The sequence below is a fragment of the Zonotrichia leucophrys genome, chromosome 1 (assembly GCF_028769735.1).
Source record: "Zonotrichia leucophrys gambelii isolate GWCS_2022_RI chromosome 1, RI_Zleu_2.0, whole genome shotgun sequence".
Taxonomy (NCBI): Eukaryota; Metazoa; Chordata; class Aves; order Passeriformes; family Passerellidae; genus Zonotrichia; species Zonotrichia leucophrys.
In genome coordinates, this window is record NC_088169.1 from 74,605,075 (window position 1) to 74,624,039 (window position 18,965).

General features: G+C 44.9%; 1 protein-coding gene across 5 annotated transcripts; it reads left to right on the top strand.

The window, feature by feature from the left end:
- Nucleotides 1-245: 245 nt before the first annotated feature.
- On the top strand, nucleotides 246-15,258 carry LOC135457304 (vitelline membrane outer layer protein 1-like). Of its 5 annotated transcripts, none has more exons than XM_064732011.1 (4): nucleotides 246-312; nucleotides 1,662-1,743; nucleotides 13,942-14,039; nucleotides 14,711-15,258. In XM_064732011.1, the coding sequence occupies exons 1-4, from the start codon at nucleotides 308-310 to the stop codon at nucleotides 14,994-14,996; spliced, it is 471 nt and encodes a 156-aa protein (XP_064588081.1). In that variant the 5' UTR covers nucleotides 246-307; the 3' UTR covers nucleotides 14,997-15,258. The 5 variants fall into 5 exon arrangements, 4 of the variants coding, with proteins under 4 accessions (XP_064588081.1, XP_064587993.1, XP_064588160.1 ...); XM_064731923.1 differs by lacking the exon at nucleotides 246-312 and adding an exon at nucleotides 873-972; XR_010442739.1 differs by lacking the exons at nucleotides 246-312; nucleotides 13,942-14,039; nucleotides 14,711-15,258 and adding exons at nucleotides 867-972; nucleotides 7,591-7,815.
- Nucleotides 15,259-18,965: the final 3,707 nt, after the last annotated feature.

Sequence of the window (18,965 nt, forward strand, 5' to 3'; positions counted from 1 at the left end):
ACTTTGCAGGCCACAGCAAGCTGGAACAGGCTGCAAGTACTTAGGGAGACACAGCTTGAGCTTGACAAATTGTCTTGTCAAATTGGAGAAATAGTTTGAGAAAAATAAGATGCGATTCTGTTCTAGGGACAGGGGTGAGCTCCCACCTTCTGCAGAAAGAAGCAGCTGCAGGAATTAAAGCACCTGCACTGACATCACTCTGCAGAGCAGGGTCTGGGTCATAAAGGATCAGAGGCAATGCATGAGTCAGCGTGTCAGGTGGTCTCCATGCTCAGAAATGTGAACCAAATTACAGCCTAGGAGACAAATGGAGTGAGTTTTCTTCTCAGCAAGTGTGGGCCCCCCAGCGGGGCTGCTCTGCTCCACTGAGGGCACTGAATTCCAGCAGGACATGGCCTGGCTGGATAGAGTCCAACAAAACCCATCAGTAGTCTGGAAAACCTGATCTGTGCATAACGAGCATGAGAGCTGGGACTGTGTGACTGGGCTGTGGGAGAGGGGTTCTGGGAACAACCCTTCTGTCAGGGTCTGCAGCCACTGCTGCCCTGGGAGCGTGTGGGAAGGACAACGCAGGGAGCCCAGGGGAGAAAGCCTACCCCAGGATTTTCTGTCTTCTCCCTCACTGGGCTCCCTCCATGCCATGTAGAGCCAGGCTGGGTGGCAGCTGCAAGGGACCAGGGGGGAGGCTGGTGGCTGTGTAGGACTCCTGTTCAAGGGGGGGATGCAGGGACTAGGCTGGGGAGGTAGGCATTGCTCCAAGGACTTAGAAACCATATCACAGTAGGAGTGCAGTCACCTGGGCTCTGCAGGGAGCTTAACAAGTCCCCAGGCACTGCAAACAGCTCACAGCTGCTGTGGGAGAGGACAGCATAAGAACCTGCAACAGTGCATAATACTGCTGTACAGTGGAATGGAATGGTCTGGACTCTGCCTGAAACAAAGACTAATGGATGAGTACTGCAGCAGGCTAAGGTTGGCCAAGGAGTATCCTTAGTAACAATAATTAAGCCTAGGGAGGCTGCAAGATTATCCCTGCAGGATTTTTTGGGAAAGTTTGAGCAGAAATGCATTAGTGGTGCCCAGTGTGCAGTGATAGCTTTGGAGTAGCAGTGCTCCAGTTTGCTCTGATCAAACAACTAATTCTGCAAGCCAGGAGCCCATCCTGACTTTCAGCTGCTGAGCTGTGGCAGAGCCCCCAGGAGCTGGTCTCTGCTCTGGAGACTCACTGGGCACGCAGCTTGTCCTGGGGCTGCTGGGCACCCAGTGGGCACAGCCTGACGGAGAGCAGTGCAGCTCTCGTGGGCACGGCCCAGGGTGCACCACAGGGTGAGGGATTGGCCCAGCCTGAGGTGTTGGCTGCTGCAGGTGAGAGGGAAGGCACAGGGGTGGGAGTGGGATGCCAATTCTCCCCCTCAGCCGTGCAGGATCATGTCACCCTTGCCTGTAGGCTTGCTGGGAGCAGCTTTCCCTGGGGCCTTGCTCAGCTGCCAGGCTCTGCACCACTGGGGTGCTCCCAGGAACCCGAGCCTCCGTCGGTGCCTCAGAGAGGGGAGTGTGAAATGCCAAGTGACAGGAGACTGCAGGAGCTTCACACCAGTAAATGGGGGAAGGCTGCTGCCAGAAACACCATTACAAAGTGTTTATTTTCTCTGTATTTCCAGGATAAAATTGGGAAAACATCGAGAAATGAGTGAAAGCAGTGGACCAGCTGGGATCTGTTTACACAAACTGTTAAAGGAGAATGTAAGTAAGCAGGGCCACATATACATTACAGCATATGCTGTGTTTATTAGATTAAGTATATGAAAATATCTGTTAAATCACATATTATTGCATGTATAATGCTTTACTGTAAGTCCATCCTGAATTTCCCATGCCCTCTGCAACTGGCCAGCAGACTGGAAGTCCTAAATAATCTTCAACCTTTATTAATACAAGCTGGACTAGAGCTGCAGATAAGAAACTGTGGGACATCAAATTCCTTCTGCCTGGGGAGTCCTTTTCCTGATCAGCAATGTGAGCCTAGCAAAGGGTAAATATCCCCCAAGCAGCACTGAAGAAAACAAAGAAATAAATCCTGCCTAGCCCTGACATGAAAGGAATACCATGGAGCCAGTTTTCTGGGTTACTGGCACTTTCCTCCAGCTACAGCATTGTTCATGGAGCTGGGTGAGCCCAAGTGAGCCTGCCTGAGCACTGGCACAGGTCTGGCTTGGGTTGTGGTTAGGAAACACCCCCTCAGACTGGCACCAGCTCTTTTTCAGTGAAGGGATGGGGAGGTGAAAGGACATTTGTGGGTCAAACAGGGAAAAGGAGAGTAGAAGCAGGGGTTTACTTGAGTAAAATCTCCCTCTCAAAAAGACCCAGACCTAAAAAACCAATCCCATTTGAGCTTTGCTCCTATTGCCAGGCTTGGGCTACCTACTTCAGGGAATGATTTAGGGAACAGGACTTCCACTGTGTGCTTTGGGATGTGTTCACTTTTTTGCAATAGTTTTGTGGGACCAGGAAACCTTTCCAGTCTGTGTCCCCCTGGTGTAGCAGCAGTGAAAACCTGCTGTGGTGGAGCAGGGACAGCAGATCTCCAATGCACCAGGAGCAGCCAGAGCCCTTGCAGCATCTGAGACCCATCAACACTGCTCTCCTCTGCAAAGGTGCAGTGTATTCCACCTGGGGCTTGTTGGGGTCTTGGAGCTGGATTTTGCTGTGCTGATCAGGAGATTTGAGCCATCCCTGATTTGTTTTGTCAAGGCATGTTCATTTCCTGATGTTCTAAGAAGGCCTTTTTACTGGCTAGCATTTGAATTCTGTGATACCTCCGGGTGATGCTCAGGTGGACACACCATGGTTGGTGTGGTTTCAATACCAAGCCACAAAGTTGGCTGTTTGCTGAGTATTTCTTTCTCATCCAGGCTTTAAAGCTGAAGTCCTGGATCTTGTCTTCTGCCTTGCCCTTGTCTCCCCTCTGATGGGCTTGTTGTCCCCAGGCTAGAGCAGAGTGTTCATTTCTTGCAGCAGCACAGAACATAACAGCTCCCAGCATCATGGGAGGGAAGAACCCAGGCTTGATTTGCATTAATTTATGCACAAAGGCTTCCTTTTGTCTGAGGTACTTTTAGCTAATAGATCACTCACTGGCCAGAGCCAAGGTCTAATTGCATGATAAAATTGTGCAGATGTGGCCACAGAAGAGACTCATGCTGTTAATGGAATGTTTTTCCACAGAGACTTGACCCAGTTTGGAGGTAAAATTGTCCTGGTATTTTTTTGAAATTTCTTTTTTGTTTGTTTTTTAATTTCTGTAATTGCATCTCATGTAGGGATACAGTTAAAATAAAAAAGACATCAACATCAGTGGTGAAGCTACTGTGGCCAAGCTGGTTGGACCAGAATTTCAAGAAACTTTGCTTTTCTATGAGCCACCTGACTGTGGGTGAAAAAGGGACAAAATGACCAAAGCACTGAGGAAAGTCCCCAAAGCAGGTGTTACTCAAGTGAAGTGTGAAGATACCATTTGTAGTGTTCAAAGCCCTTCCAAGACTGAGTGCAATCCTACTTGGAGGAAATGGTGAAGATGAGGGAAACAGAGGCTGACCTCTAGGGCATTTTTGTGAAAGATTTTCTTGAGAAATGTCCATAAATTTTCCAGAAAGGGAAGAAATCCATATTCCAGCTGCATAAAATCACTGAAAAACTGGACATTCTGAGGGAAACCTAGATATGAGATATTTTTGGCATGTAGCCTAGGAACTGTGGACTGCTGCAGTCACTGCAGGTGGTGGTACAGTAGAAAATCATGTTCTGAGATCAAGGAGGGTTTTCAGAGGGATTTAAAGACATGTGGGTATCTGGCATAAAACACTCCTGGCAGCAAAGGAGGCTTTTACCTGTAGTACAAGTCCAATGAAGTGATAGTGGGGATTTCCCCTGGTTGCCCAAGGGTCTCATCCTTAGGAGCAGGGATGACAAAAATGTGCTTTGTGCTCCTGCTCCCTGTGAGCAGCAGGAGAAAAGGAGACCAAACCTTGGGTGTGCTGGTGTCTGTGAGCTCTGGCCTGGTGGCAGCGCAGCTTGGCCGAGCTGAGCAGGTCAGCAGTGACCTGTCCTGGCTGTCACTGACACCGGGGCCTGGAAGGGTGGGCAGCTCCAGAGCAGCGCTCTCCATCAGCAGCTTCCCTCTGCTCCCTCCACTGCCTGGCAGCCCTAAGGGGGAGCCCTGTGGGCTGAAGAGAGGGATGGAACCTGGGGTAACCTCAGATGAACAGAGGATTAAGTACTTGGTGGACAAAACCTCTGCCAAGGAATGCTTCTGTGCTTGCGAAACCTGGAGCGTTGCACACAGGCAGCTCTTAGAGGCAGGGCAAGCACAGTTTCCCTGCAAGCAGTGTACAGCTGGATTTTCCTCACGTGAAGGAAATAAGAAGTCACAGAGTTTTATCTGGGTGCAAAAGAGAAGGGCCCATAGCATAGAGAGGGAAATTTTCCAATAGCAGAGAGAGGGAATTTTTTCATGAAGGCACGCACTTTTTTCCCCCTGAAATAAGAAAGCAAGCAAGAGCCCCAGAGAGAAGCTGGAGGACCAGGTGTGTTTGCTCAGGCAGGGTGACACACCAGCAGCCAGGGACACCCAGACCTGCTGTTTGAGTGCAGCCCACACAAACCTGGAGTAGTGAAGAGAACCACTGAGAAAGGGCTTTGACCTGCAGGTGATGCCATAAAAAGAGTAAAAAGAAGCTGCCTGCTTTCTCCTCTCCCTCTGCTATTCCTGAGGCCCTTCCTCAAGGTGGCAGAGACCACCTGGTGTTCCATTGGCCCTTGTGCTCAATGTGAAGGTCTCTCCCCTGTCCATGATGTTATGAGGAATGAGCACTGGGAGAAGAGATGGACACAGCAGTGTCAGGTTTTCAAGGACATGTCAAAACCAGCATGACTGCCAAGTGCATTTAGGCAGATTCTTTGGAGCAGCGAGGTAAAAAAGCAGAGCCCAGCATGGCCATCACGAGTCTTCCAAAAAACTCTTGTGGCTGTCTGAAAACCTGCCTGTGGCAGCAAAGAGAAAGAAAGAGCTGGGTGAGCTTCCTGTAGGAGACCTGCATGTGGGCAAGGCCCTCTACAGATCAGCTGCAGTGGTAGGCTGTGGTGGGGACCAAACAATATTAAACTTGCTAAAGGATTTAACCCTTTCTTATTACATGCATATAAATTTACAAAGTTGCATAAAGATGAGGTGTCATTACATGCACCCATGTTCCCTGTGAGAAGTTGTCAGGACAGGTGACTTTCATGGATAATGCCACAGAAATTTCAAGCCTGTTCAGAGTCTGCCCACTCCCATGAGTGTGGGGCTTACCTCTGCTCTCAAGTGACTCTGGAGAGGAAGGGATCAGGAACCTTGTGCCCATTGGCTCAGCTAGGAGGAGAGTGATACAAATCAGCTGGATTCAGTGCAAGTTACAGTGGGTATGGATGAAGGAAAGTGGCTTCTGAAAAAAAAGAATTAATTGTATAAATAAATCATTTGAGTCTTTCAGAAGCAGTAGAGGATTCAGAGGAAACTGTGGAGGGGAGGAATGACAGCTGTCCTGACCAGGTTCCTTTCCAATGATTTTCAGTGGGTTGTAGCTTTGCCCCATTGGAAAGGCTTGTGTTGAAACTTGAGCTATGTACTCTTCTGTTCAACTTGTGCTTCAGGCCTCTCTTAGAAGAAGACTTTTGCAATGTTGTAAAATGTCAAAATTTCAGCAACAGGTGTTTTTGGAACAATGTGAAGTCTGGCAGTGTATCCATCATATGAATTCCCTCTCCACATTCCTTTGTCATCTCTAATTGGCATGAACATTGAATGCAACAAAAAAATTTTTCACCTCTGCAGATGAGTCTTGGCAGCAATTGCATTAATTGAATGGTTATTCCATCCCTGCTAGGTGAACTCCAGCCCTGAGCACGGGAGGAGTATTGCTGCTGCACACCTTCACCTGCCTTCATGCTGGACAGAAAGGAGACACACAGCCTCCCCTGTTCCTGAAATCTACCTGAGCTGTACACAGGCAGTATAGCTTCAGCAATTCCCAAATTAAATACAGAGGGACCAGAAATCACTCATGGGGAGCGTGGAAAAAAATAGGCATACATGGAACAGGAAGTAGGAGATGGGGTGAGGAAAACCATTGTTTTTTCTAGGATACAGGATTCCCTCGTGTCCAACATCTCTTCCATAGCATTTTTTCCCTCCCCAACAGTTGGCTGCAAGCCAGCACCCCATGTAAGGAGGTAGGGGAGCTACAGTAAGCCTTTGGAAGAGAAGTTTCCCCTTACCTAGCAAGCACTTTGGTCCCACTTTCCCAGCCAATACTGCCTTCTCCAGGTGGGCTTCCATGAATTCACAAGGCTGGGGGAAGAGGTGGGAGAGGGCCCTGTGTCCCACAGTGCACTGCAGGCATGTGAATGATACTCTCTCCTGGACTGACAGTGTCTCCCTTGCCTTCTACCTATGGCTGTTCTGGCCTCTCCTTGCTTGGACTGTGTTCAGCACCTCAGTGCCAGGACAGAGAGCTCTGCCTCCTCTCTCTGCCTCTCCAGCATCCTTTCTACCTCTTCAGGACTATCCTGCTCTCTGCAACCCTCAACATCACCCATGACAGCATGAGCTAGTGGGATGTGGCACATATGCCCCATTTAATGCTATACTTTTAATCATACTGGGATAATTGCTCCTTTTTCCTTTCCAAGGCTTTGGGCAGGGGACAAAGCAGCAAACCTTGCAAAGGGGACTGGATCTCAGCACCAGGATCAGGTGCAGGGAGTCAGGGTCTAGATATGGTCAGTCTGGGTCACCAAGACAGGGCTTGGGCACCTAAACCTGTGTCCTGATGATGAATGCTGCCTTGGGCATCTCTGTCATGACCCCCTTGGTGGTTCAAGGTCGATTATTTCACTTACTTGTAAATGAATTCCTCATCATTGATTGTTGTCTGAATTGTTTGCAATGAGGCACTGTGGTCTCAAGTTTAGACCAGCATTTTCTACAAGCAGTTGTATCTTTGCCTTGAATTATTATATCCAATGTAATACTCAAAATTTTGAAATATAGTAAAAGAAATCTAGCACTCAGAGTAAATGGGTGCTTTTGTCTTCAGTCTGTGCACCTCGGTGCCTGGACTATTGCATGCAGAAATGTCACTCCCTTGTTTCACAAGGGAAAGTGATGTTGGTGGAATCCTTGGATACCTCACTAAAGAGCACTATGGAAACTCACCAAGCAAGCAGGACCTTTCTAGATCAAGGTTTTAGCAGGGTGTAAATGATAAATGGATTGTGCCCCAAACAGCTACCATTGTTCATAGGTTGTGACCAATTCTTGCTCTTGACAGCCGTGATGGAAGTTGGGTGAGGGATGTGGGTCTGGATCAGTGTGTTTGCAGGAACTGAAGTCAAGCATGCAGCCGGTTCAAAACCACAGCAGAAATACCTGTTCGTTACTCAGTGGGACTAGCCTTCATGTTTCCACTCCAAACTGCTCCCACGTATGGGATATCTTGGGTTAATGTGTGCCTAACCAGTGTTTCCCCCTTATTCATCTGTTCCTGACAGAGACCCCAGAGCATCTCCTCAGCAAAGCTGCTGAAGCTGTGGCAGGACCAGGGCTGCCTCCCCAGTCATCCCTTCACTGGTCAGTATTGAGGGCTCTGGGACCTTGATTTGAAGGCTGATAATTGAAGATCTGAGCTTTTAAGGCGCTGCAAGATCAAGTGAAGCAAAACTTAACACTTGGTGAGCTTTAGGAATATGAATGAAGTCCAGAACATTAATGCAGTGCTTAAAGGCTTTGCAGCATGAATTCCAGAGGTGGGTAGCTGACTATAGACAACAGGGTCTGTTCCACAGTAAATTCTCTGGATCAGCATGACTGTCTGTGAAGAGTTCTTGTGGGAGACAAAAGACTCTTGCTTGAGTCCTTTCCCAAAGTGCAAACATTCACACTGCAGTGACCAGCAGTAATTGCACATGGTAGTTCCCAATGACCATCGTTTCTTTCTACCTTGCTCTGGACTGGAGGAGGATTGTAATTCCATGTTTGGATTTCCTGGAGGAATACGGACTCCTCCACGAGTAATGGCCTCAAGACTTTTTTGTCAAAACAGGAGGCATAGTCTACAGCATCATGTTGCCTTGCTCGGGGCATAGATCAGGATGAAATTTGCTGTTTATCAGCATGCAGCTTAGAGTGATGGCTGAAGTATTTTCAAACAACATCTGAATTGCCCTAGGAGATAAAAAATGTTGATATAGGGAAAATATATTTACATATATTAAACATTTTTATACATTTTGAAGTCAAAGAAAGGCATGCCCTCTTTCTTTTCATCCTCCCCTTCACCTGTGTTCAGGCTATGTTAATAAATTCCTTTATTTAAAAAATAAAGGGAGCTTTGAATGGTCTGGTACTTATCAAAATAATCTACAAATATCAACTTTATTTTCAGAGCTTTTTGCTCTTTCTTTCTTTCTTTCTTTCTTTCTTTCTTTCTTTCTTTCTTTCTTTCTTTCTTTCTTTCTTTCTTTCTTTCTTTCTTTCTTTCTCTCTCTCTTTCTTTCTCTCTCTCTTTTTCTTTTTCTTTCTCTCTTTCTCTCTTTCTTTCTCTCTCTCTTTTTCTTTTTCTTTCTCTCTTTCTCTCTTTCTTTCTTTCTCTCTCTCTCTCTTTCTCTCTCTGTCTTTCTCTCTTTCTCCTTTTCCTTTTCCTTTTCCTTTTCCTTTTCCTTTTCCTTTTCCTTTTCCTTTTCCTTTTCCTTTTCCTTTTCCTTTTCCTTTTCCTTTTCCTTTTCCTTTTCCTTTTCCTTTTCCTTTTCCTTTTCCTTTTCCTTTTCCTTTTCCTTTTCCTTCCCCTTTCCCTTTTTTCCTTTCCCTTTTTTCCTTTCCCTTTTTCCTTTTCCTTTTTCCTTTTCCTTTTTCCTTTTCCTTTTCCTTTTCCTTTTCCTTTTCCTTTTCCTTTTCCTTTTCCTTTTCCTTTTCCTTTTCCTTTTCCTTTTCCTTTTCCTTTTCCTTTCCCTTTCCCTTTCCCTTTCCCTTCTTTCCTTTCCTTTCCTTTCCTCCCTCCTCTCCCTCCCCCAGCCCTCAGTAGACCTTAATCTGTTTTTTTTCTCGGCATTCTTGAGCCTCAGTTTCAAGGGGGTGGAACAGCCCTGTGGCTGTGGTTAAGGATAGATTTCCTGAGAACTTTTCCCAATGAATTTTCGGAATAAGTTGCTAAAGTTTTCATAGGTGAAGCGATCTTTAGTTGAAGACTTGCAGTGGGTGTAAATTGGCATTTGGTCTCTGGCTGTCAGTAAATTTGCACTGCAGGAGGGTCTGCCTCTCCATTTCTTTGTGGGGTTTTTCGTTAATTAGCCATTTGAATTAATAGTAAAAAATATTGAAAGCCTGTAAAAACACATATCAAGCCGTGTCCCACAGGAGGCAATTCTAGCTCGAAAATTGCTGATATTTTTATTTATTTTATTGTACAGTAGAATAGACAGTTTGCTTATTAAATTTATGGACTGTAATTGCTGCTTTAAAAACAATAATGTATGCTCAGCTTAGTAGATGACTGTCTACATTTTCAAGGTAAAGTTTTATACGAAAGCTGGGGGTTGTGGGCAAGTGGGAAACCACCTGAAAATAACCTCACAACAAGGGGAGCACTACCTCTACATGTAGGTCATCTTTACATCCCATCATTTCACTACTGTGAAATTGTCTCCCCTTTTATCTGAGAAATGGCTATGCTTATGTTATTTACTTTAAATCTTCTCTCTCTGCTCACACATCTAGAAAACCCCAGCTCTTGTCTCATTTCTGAGATCTCTCACTTATATTTTTTCCTGCCATTCAATTTCCTATTAATCTGAGTCAATTTAGCAAATGTGAAAATGAGGACCAGATAGCACATAATTTGATTACTCATTTTCTCTTAAACATTTATCCATATTACTGAAAACTATTTCTCATCCAGCACTACCATTTTTAGCCTGCAAAATCCTAAACAGACTCTGAGGTTATAAGAATAGTTCAGATGGAATCATGCTTCACTGTAGTCAGTGGTGATGAACAGATGATTTCAGGGAGAGGTTCATGTGAAGATATCTGCTCCTCTCTATTGCCATCATGTTGTCTCTCAGCAGCTATGAAGGGAGCCCACTGCAATTATTTCAGATGGAGACATCTGCACTGATGTCTGTGTTCCTTCAGAATCTCACCTCTTCTTTCTAAATAATGCAACCCTTTGCTAATTCATATTTATATGGAAGAGAATAGATTATTTATTGCCCTTTTATGTTTTTTTGGCACTGGGTGTGATTCCTGGGTTTGCTGGTGTACCATTTCCATGAGATAGTGTGTCTTTTGCAGGATGCAGTTGGCTGTGGAGTGTCTTATCTGCATCCCAAGCTGCAGGTGAGGAAGGGTTGGCAGAGCCAGGCTGTGGGATTTACAGTGGATTTCTACCCAGTTGCAATGGTCAGCTTTGGCATTAGAGATGATGAGGAATGTGGCTCCTGAGAGCTGATGGGTGGCAACCAGTGCCTTGGTAGCAGTGTGGGAGGGGTGTAAAATGGCCTAGAGCACGCAGAAGCACACAGTCATTCAGTGAAAACCATCACCCTGTATTTATTGACTTCTCTTTTAGGGAATACTGTTTACTTCCCCTCCCATTTGGAGTTCCTGGGTACTTTCTGCCTTCAACCCTTCCTACAGCTCACTCAAAAGAGTCCAACATCTCAAATGATCTCCATCCTTTGTGCAGCAGCAGGTTTACATGAATATGAGAAACTGAGAATATGAGAAAGACAACACAGCACTGCCAAACTAAGTTTGTATTGTTAAGTGTGTGTTTTTTTCAGGTGTAAAAATCAGAAATTAATGAATTTTCAAGAGTAGCTAATATATATTTTTTTCAATAAAATCATAAAATAAGCAAATAATGTATGGTATATGTTTCTGTACATTATAGATAATTTTTTCCCATGTTCCATATAGATTTTAAATGTGTCATAACATCACAATAATAATTTTATAAAATCAATATGCTGATTAGTATTATGTCAATCTGTTTATGAAAAAAATAGAAGTTTTTATGAAAGCTGAAAAGTAGTGGCAAAATTTTTATGCTCCTCTGCCTGCAAAAATAATTGTATTAAGCTGGATGAATAATGAAAGGATGAAATACCCTGTATCATCATCATTTTGCTGTAGTCATGTTTCATTAATCAAATTCATCAGTTTTCCAATTTTCTTTAAAACTGTTGTGACATTTTCAAGGATATTAAAATACAGGAGAGGGATCAAGAAAGCAGGGTGAGTGTGTCAGTAAGAGATCTGGATCTCACCATTGTAGGCTTTTTTTGATTTTGGTAGTCTGTGTAAGCTGATCTTTGGAAACTGGCTGAGGCACCCAAGCAAAATTGGCACTGTTCAGTGGTAGCAAAATCAGTGTCTGCTCTGCACGTGTTAAGTGCTGTCTAAGCCATCTTCTGTGAAATCAAGTCCAAGGCATCTCACATTTGGCAGCCCAGGTCACTAGCTGTTTGGTTATAAATGGAAAAATGATCCTTCCCAGATCCTGGATAATAGTTCTCCAATAGCTCTCTTCTTGGGCTTGAGTTTTCTCCTGGACCAGTGAATTCTGCACAGGAATCATTTCTCATGGCCAAATTCCTGAAGGAAGGCAGTCTCACCTCCTGCCTTGTCCTGCTCCCCTGCACACTGTGGGCTCACTGTGCCCCAGGATCCTCCTCTGGCAATGGGAAAAGGCAGGAATCTTATGATTTGAGCAGAGTCTGAGGGGCAAAGATGGGCCCTGCCAGGCTGTGGACCTGCATCACTGCTGCTAGAGGTGAAGTGATCAAGGGTGGTGGTTTAGGGCCAGCAAAGGAGAAATGGGAGGGAATCCTGCTCCTTTTGTAGCCATTTCCCAGCCAGGTCCCAGCCATTTCCTTCTGACTCCTTCTGCTCCTTTCCATCCATTTGCTGCCAAGGGCAGGTCTGAGTGTCCTCAGCTGCCACTGTGTGACCCTGCCTAAACAAACACACCTGGTTTGCCAGATGTGATTGCACAGTCCTTGTGGGAGAAAACACATCTCCTCTGGACTTTGACATCCCTTTGGAGAAGTAAAACGAAAGTTCTGGTTTAAAAAGGAAAACGGGTTGTGCTTTCATCACGTACTGCGCTCTTTCAGTGCCTTTCACTAAAAGGATCGTCCAACTTCCCATCATCTTAATTTTCATATATTGCCACCTGTACAGACGGCTGACATGTGTAAGAGGAATGCAGAGTCAAGAATGGGAAAAGCAGCATCGTCCTTTAGTGGGACAGAAACAGATGGAGCAGAAAAGGGATTGGAAGAGAAACTTAGAAGAGGGAAATTCTTCATCTTCTGTTAGTTCAAGGTTTGGCACCTCATCTTGCTTTAACATCCTGAGGATCAAGATATTTTTTCTGAAATGTATTCTCTCTGCTTTGCCTATTGACCTGAGTGAAAGCTTCTGCCAGATGCTGCAAGACCAGCCAAGGGCCCTCTGAAGCACTGGTTAACTCTGTGTTAAGGGAATAGCAGCTCCAGGGTTTTGAACTCCCCTCTCTCTGCATCGTGACATCCTCAAAGATGGTGCCCTCAGGCTCAGTGTCACCTTTTCACCTTTCTAATTTTCCCCAGTGGCACTTAGCCCTGAGAATCACTGTGGGCGTCCCAGCATATCTGACTTTGGCTAAGCTTGCTGCAAAAGCAAAGCATACAGGGTTTTTGAGATGAAAAAGGCTGTTGAAAAGAAGGAGATTAAAACCATAAATTACCTAATTTGTTGAGATTCCCAGGAATCCTATTCAGCAGAAGGTTTTGGGAGTCACAGGCCTTGAGTTTGCTTATTCTTGTTCCAGGCCACATCCCTTATATTTCTTGGTCTAGTCTGAACTTCCTTGCCAAATAGCAAGAGGTAAAATGGTTATGGCAGTTACTCTCAGAAGATAAACATTCCCATGGCCAAATATCTGCATAGCCAGAAGCAGAAATCAATATTAAGCTTCTACAGTAGGGAGCACACAGGTGTTCCCAAAGCCCTTCAGTGGTGGTGGATGCACCTATGGCCACAGGATCTGCTGCATGTCAGCTGCTGAGCTCCCAGAGGATCTCCTCATGGAACTGTGAGCAGGTCAGCAAGTGCTGTGCCACTGCCTGGGTGGAAGCTATTGTTCCAGTGGTGTTTGTCAATGGGCTGCTACGGAAAGGCAAGCAGCCTTGGGAGGGTATAAATTCCCCAGGCCATACACCAGCTTACCTCCAGCACATGCAGAGCACGAGAGATGAAGCTCCTCATGCCAGCCACCCTCATCCTGCTCCTCCTGTGCCCCCCAGGCTCAGGGGTGCGTGGTTACACCTCTGTCCTCTCTGTGCCCAACGGGGGCCACTGGGGCAAGTGGGGCAGCCAGCAGTTCTGCCACCATGGCTATGCAAATGGATTTGCACTGAAGGTAAAATTCTCTCCATTCCCTACCCTCCCTGTCCCTAAGGATTTTCTGCAGATTTTTCCTCTTCTTGAGTATGATGCTCTGTACATAAAGCTATGAATCTTCTGGCAAGTGTTGCCACTGTAGCTACACCAATGTTTCAGGGAGAAGTCATGTGAGTGAGAAAATCTGGATTCTGGGAGAGAGGCATCTACCACCAGTGTCTCTCCTGAGACTCTGCCTTACCTGTTGGGTCAGAAGTAATTAGAAAACACAAAGAACATGTTACAAGGGTTAAGTGGTTTCCCAGTGACAGCTGTCTTTTCCAATGTGCTTCCCAAGACATTTTCTCTTTCCCATTACAGAAAGGAGGTGGGACTGTTTACAACAGGTATGTAAAGGACTTTTCCTGGGTCCTTTTCCCCTTGCCTTGACCTCTGTCCCTGTGTGACTTCCATTGCAGGTGGAGCCTGACCAGTTTGGAAGTGATGACACGGCTCTGAATGGCATACGCCTGCATTGTCAGGATGACTCAATCACCATCGAGTCCTTGGTGGGGGAGTAAGTGACACTGTGGTTTCTCTCCTGTTTGTCATCCCCAGCTCACAAACCACCCATGGCTGTGACAATTTGCAGGGGTCTCTTCTCTCTGACTTGCTGTATTCATAGTGCTGTAGTGTAGTGAATTAAAACAAGTGGTTAGGGTTTGTTTTTCATTAATTTTGAGGGTTTTTAAACAGGGTTTAATAACTTTAACTTAAGTTAAAGTAACTTAACTTTACTACTTTTTGTTTGCCCTTGGATTTCCTGCAGAGCACTGTGAACACCAGGGTCAGAGTCTTTCTTTGGAAGGGTTTCTAAGCATGCATTTGGAAACTGCCAGGTCCAAGCCTGCAGGGAACAGTGCTGCACCTCTGGCTGCTCTCCTGGCTGCCTGCTGTGTACCTGTCACACATGTCAGGGATGCATCATAAAACCTATGCTCAGACTGCCTTTGGAATTTCCACCAGAACCATAAATATCTCAGGTTTCCTGGTGTTTTTCTGATGAGATATCAATGAAAAGTACATCTTTGGAAGGCATGGAAAACAAAATTAGAAAGTAAGGGGCCCCAGACTGCAGCAGGATGCTGTGTCAGAGAAGTATTAAGCTTCTGAGCAGCATGACAAGCAGAAGGAGCATTTCCCAGCAGCTCACAGAACCCAGACATTTTTCCATTTGCTTTTTGTCAGGTGGGGCTCCTGGACCAGCTTCCAAGTTTGCCCTGGAGGCTACCTGATCTCCTTTTCACTGAGAACAGAGAAGTCCCAAGGAGCAGGTGATGACACAGCAGCCAACAACATCCAGTTGAGATGCTCAGACGAAGCTGTGCTGGTTGGTGATGGACTCTCGTGGGGCAGCTTTGGCCCATGGACCAACAGTTGCAAGATATGTGGTCTCCAGACCAAGGTAGACCCCCCACAGGGACTTCAGGATGACACAGCACTCAATGATGTGAAGTTCTTCTGCTGCAAATGAGCACTTGCTCCCGGTTCCTCACTGCCCACACATCCCATATCCCACAGCAAGTGAAGTGACAGTAAGGCTTTGCTCTAGCTTTATCCTGGGACGTGTCCATGATGTTTTGACTGCTTGCATCTTGCTGTTCTGGCCAATGCCTCAGGTGATGATGTCTTTTACAGCCACTGCTAAGTTAGCATAGCCAAATCATTGCATCATGCACTGCTGGTATGTTGCTGTGAAAATGCTCAGTTTCTAGCAACTGCTCAGAGCTGACAGATTTCCCAACTTTCTTTTTCTCTGACTGGCCAGTTTCTTTGAGGTTTGATCTGCCCATTTTTCCCTTATTTGAAGTAATACTTGATCTGTTGATATGACAAACAGGGAAGAATGGGTATTTGAGTGCATTTGAAGCTTCTGACCAAAGCCAAAATGAGTAATGAGAGACAAGCAGGATGAAACAGAAGTTTGGGTGGGCTCATGAGAAGCATCAAAGGTTTGCTGTCATTTCTCACTCCTAGCTTGAATTGCCTCAAGATTTGTACATGTTTTTTGCAAGCAATCTGTTAGCTCCTGCCTGATCTCCTGCCCTAGGAAACATGGCTAGAAAGTGTGTTTGCACTGTGCATTCCTCTGTGTGGCACTGAACCACCTGGTGGGTCGCAGCTCCCCAGGCCTCCTGAGCTGCTGCTTTGCAGTGTGCTTGGCTGGCTCACCTGGCTGCTAGTGCAAAACATTCTCGTGGACTTGGATTTTGTTTGTTGCCTCTGGGCTTCACGCTTTAAATAGAATGGGGGAGAATCCAAACTAAAAATAAACTCTATGTCATTCATCCATTTTTTATGCTTCAATTTCCTGGTTAAGCTGAAAGTTATTACCTTGTCCTGATATGCTAGATGTAAAGAATGTACTCTCAGTTCAGGGAAAAAGAATGTTTGGAGATCATTATCATGCTCAGTCAAGACACCAAGCCTCTCTGGCAAGAGGTTGAGAAGACTTGCTGCCTCTCTGGGCACCTCCTAGGAAGTGTAGCTGTTGCTTTTCCTTGAAGCAATGCATTATGCATCTTTGTGTGCTTGAAAAAAAGGTAGGGGCATGGTGTTGGCATTTACCAGGTGACTGCTGGGGTTGGGCTGTGGGATGTTGTGTCTAGGACCGCAGCCACGTGGAGCAGCTCAGAGCTGATGGTGGAGGTTCCTTCTGCCAGTTCACAGCCTCTCCTCAGCACACACATGGCAGCCATCTCCACTCTGGCTCTTCAGGCACGCAAATTTTTCTTACTGTTGCTTACCTCAAAAAGTACTTCAATAATAACTGTATTTCCTTCCACTGGAGCATTTCAGCAAAGCTTCCATAGTGCAAGAAGAATCTCAGAAAAATTCTTGCATTTGAATGATTTTATTTAAAAAAAATTAATATGAAATTTTCTAATCAGACCTCCTGCTGCAAATTTTCATAGTTCAAATTTGTTTAATCTCAGGATTTGACTTATTTCTTAACATTTGGTATTTCTAAATGATCCTTTAAATGCTTTCTCTCTTCCTCTTGATTGCAGACATTTTAAGTGTGCAAATGCTTTATTAAAGAAATGCTTACTTTGTAAAACCAACCCAGTCATCACTTGAAATACTGATTATTAGCTTCAAGGAACTGTTTTGTAGCTTCCATCTCAATTTAGCAGTTTCTGAAAAAATCCTTATTTATCATATATTCAGCTCTCTCTAAACATGTAAATCCCTCAGCTCTAGCAATTAGCCAAAAAAAAGCAAAACAAACTCTCCCCCCCGCTGCCAAAAAAAAAAAAAAAACAACAAAAACAACCACAAAATCACAACCTCTTTTTAACAAGGGGAACCAACCTAAACTAAAACTAAATTCTGATGCTATCAGAGTTAACCGGAGTTAGCAGTGTTCACACCATATCCTAACTTCCAAAATTACTATTTTCAAGCCCCACAAGAGTACATATTTTAGTTTGCATCTAGTTGCTTGGCTTTCATTTTCCTGTGAAACAGGAATAATTTCAGCTTGCAGGCTGACATCCAGTGTAATTAGTGAGGCAAAATTAGTGAGGCAATATTTGGGGGACATAAAAGTAAAAATAGCTGCACTGATCTAAGCAAAACAGGCTTAATTTGATGAAAGTGAGCAGAAATCGTGGTGATACAATTATCTGTATCATCTTCCAAAGCTTGGGAATCCCCTTGCTGAGGCAGAGGCAGCTCCATGCACTTCACAGAAGTCTTAGGGGGCCAACTGCTGGTCACCTTCCACCAGAGCACGTTGGACAAGCACAAACCATCAAGTATTAGTACTACAACACCCTGGGATCAGTGTCACCAGCAAGTCTGGCAACAGGACATTCCAAGTGCTTTTGTTTTAGCATGTGAGTAAGTCATGGTTTTTGGAAAGATATAGTGAGCGAACCTGTGTCATTTGTGCAGCCAATTATGTGAGGGAAAAGGGGCCAGGTAGTTCATCATCTCCATATAGAGAAAATTTCCACGAGAGTTAATTTTTGGAATGACCAATGCCACTGAGCTGAAGTGCTTGAAAGAAGGAATGGCATTTCTTTTGAGTGACTTGTTCAAGAAGCATTCTTATATATGTGTATGCACATGTAAATGTAGATGACGGAAAGCTGGAGCTTCATATTGTGCATTTCTTCTCCAGAGGGTAATTCAGGCTGGAAGACTCTGATCATCTGCTCTTTCTTTGCAAATGAATGATTCAGTTAAATTTTGAGGTTTCGCTGTGGGAAGAATTATTCACAGCGCCAGCAAAACTGACCTTCTATGCTTTCCTGTTGTGCCAGGTGTGACACAGCTTCCTAATGGAGTGTGAATACACACTCCAAATGAGAGCTGTTCCAAAAAATGTTTGGAAAACAGAATACCATCTTCTCCTCACATAATTTCTCATGTACTTATCAGCAACTTGAAATTTGAATGGCTATTTTTTTATCATCTGAATATTGATGAACCAGCTGGATCTCCTCTGATGGTCCACTTGCAAAACATGGATCATACACAAACTAGAAAGTAGATCTCAGGCATTTACTTCACTCAGAGTGGAGAAATCACTCTTATACCAGAAATGAAGGTATAAAATCATCATCTAAGTGTGCTGGAGCTGGTGTGGCTGAAAATGTGCATGGCTGGAATCTGTGAGTGGCTACATCTGCATGACTCAAGAAAGTGACTGTGTGTCTCTGGCACATCTACAAGTCAGGAATATGTTGCTAAAGAACTAACACATAGTCCCTGTGGAATATTGGTGGACTAGTGGCAACACCACGGACCAAGCAAGACTTATCCCTGAATCGACTGATAACGTGGCAATTTTGGATCTGGAGCATGAGTAGGCTTGGGGATGGCAAGAAGGAGTTTTCCACTGATCCATGCATACATGGTACAGCTCCCAGGGAGACTGGCAGAAGCAGCAGACCTGGAGCTTTCCCAAAGTGAATTTTAAAAGCCAATTCTATTGAATAGGACTGAATCAGACCAAGACCAGACCTGCTGTTAGTGGTGCTCCACTGAACCAAGCTTTGAGTCTGCCTCTGAGAAAGATGACCATAGAAATCCTAGCCTTCATGGCCATATTGTTCCTGTTGCACAAGGAAAATAGAGATTCCATAAATCAAAAATGCTCTGAGGCTTAAGGCTCTGAGGCTTGTTAATTTTTGTGAGATGCAGGGGAAACACCTGAAGATGCTTTAGCTGCATTTCATTGTTAATACTATACAAGATGAAGGCATCATGCAGCTCATGCTCAACCTGTCATAGTTAGCAAGTTTTCCAGCCCCATAAAATCAACCCTCATTAACTAGTGTGAATGCCAATGAAGAAACAACTAAAACCACCTGGTTTTGAATTTTCTGAGTATCACTACTTGGAAATGTTTTTACAGAATGTGAGGAGGAAAGAACATTAACCCATGGATCATGAAAAGAGAAGTGTCAGGACTCTGGAGAGGTGATTCATG

Excerpts from the sequence above, each read along its gene's own strand:
- LOC135457304 (XM_064731858.1), top strand. The coding sequence starts at position 13,335 with ATGAAGCTCCTCATGCCAGCCACCCTCATCCTGCTCCTCCTGTGCCCC. Across the intron at positions 13,503-13,941 it reads CAAATGGATTTGCACTGAAG|GTGGAGCCTGACCAGTTTGG; the intron begins GTAAAATTCTCT and ends CTTCCATTGCAG. Across the intron at positions 14,040-14,710 it reads ATCGAGTCCTTGGTGGGGGA|GTGGGGCTCCTGGACCAGCT; the intron begins GTAAGTGACACT and ends GCTTTTTGTCAG.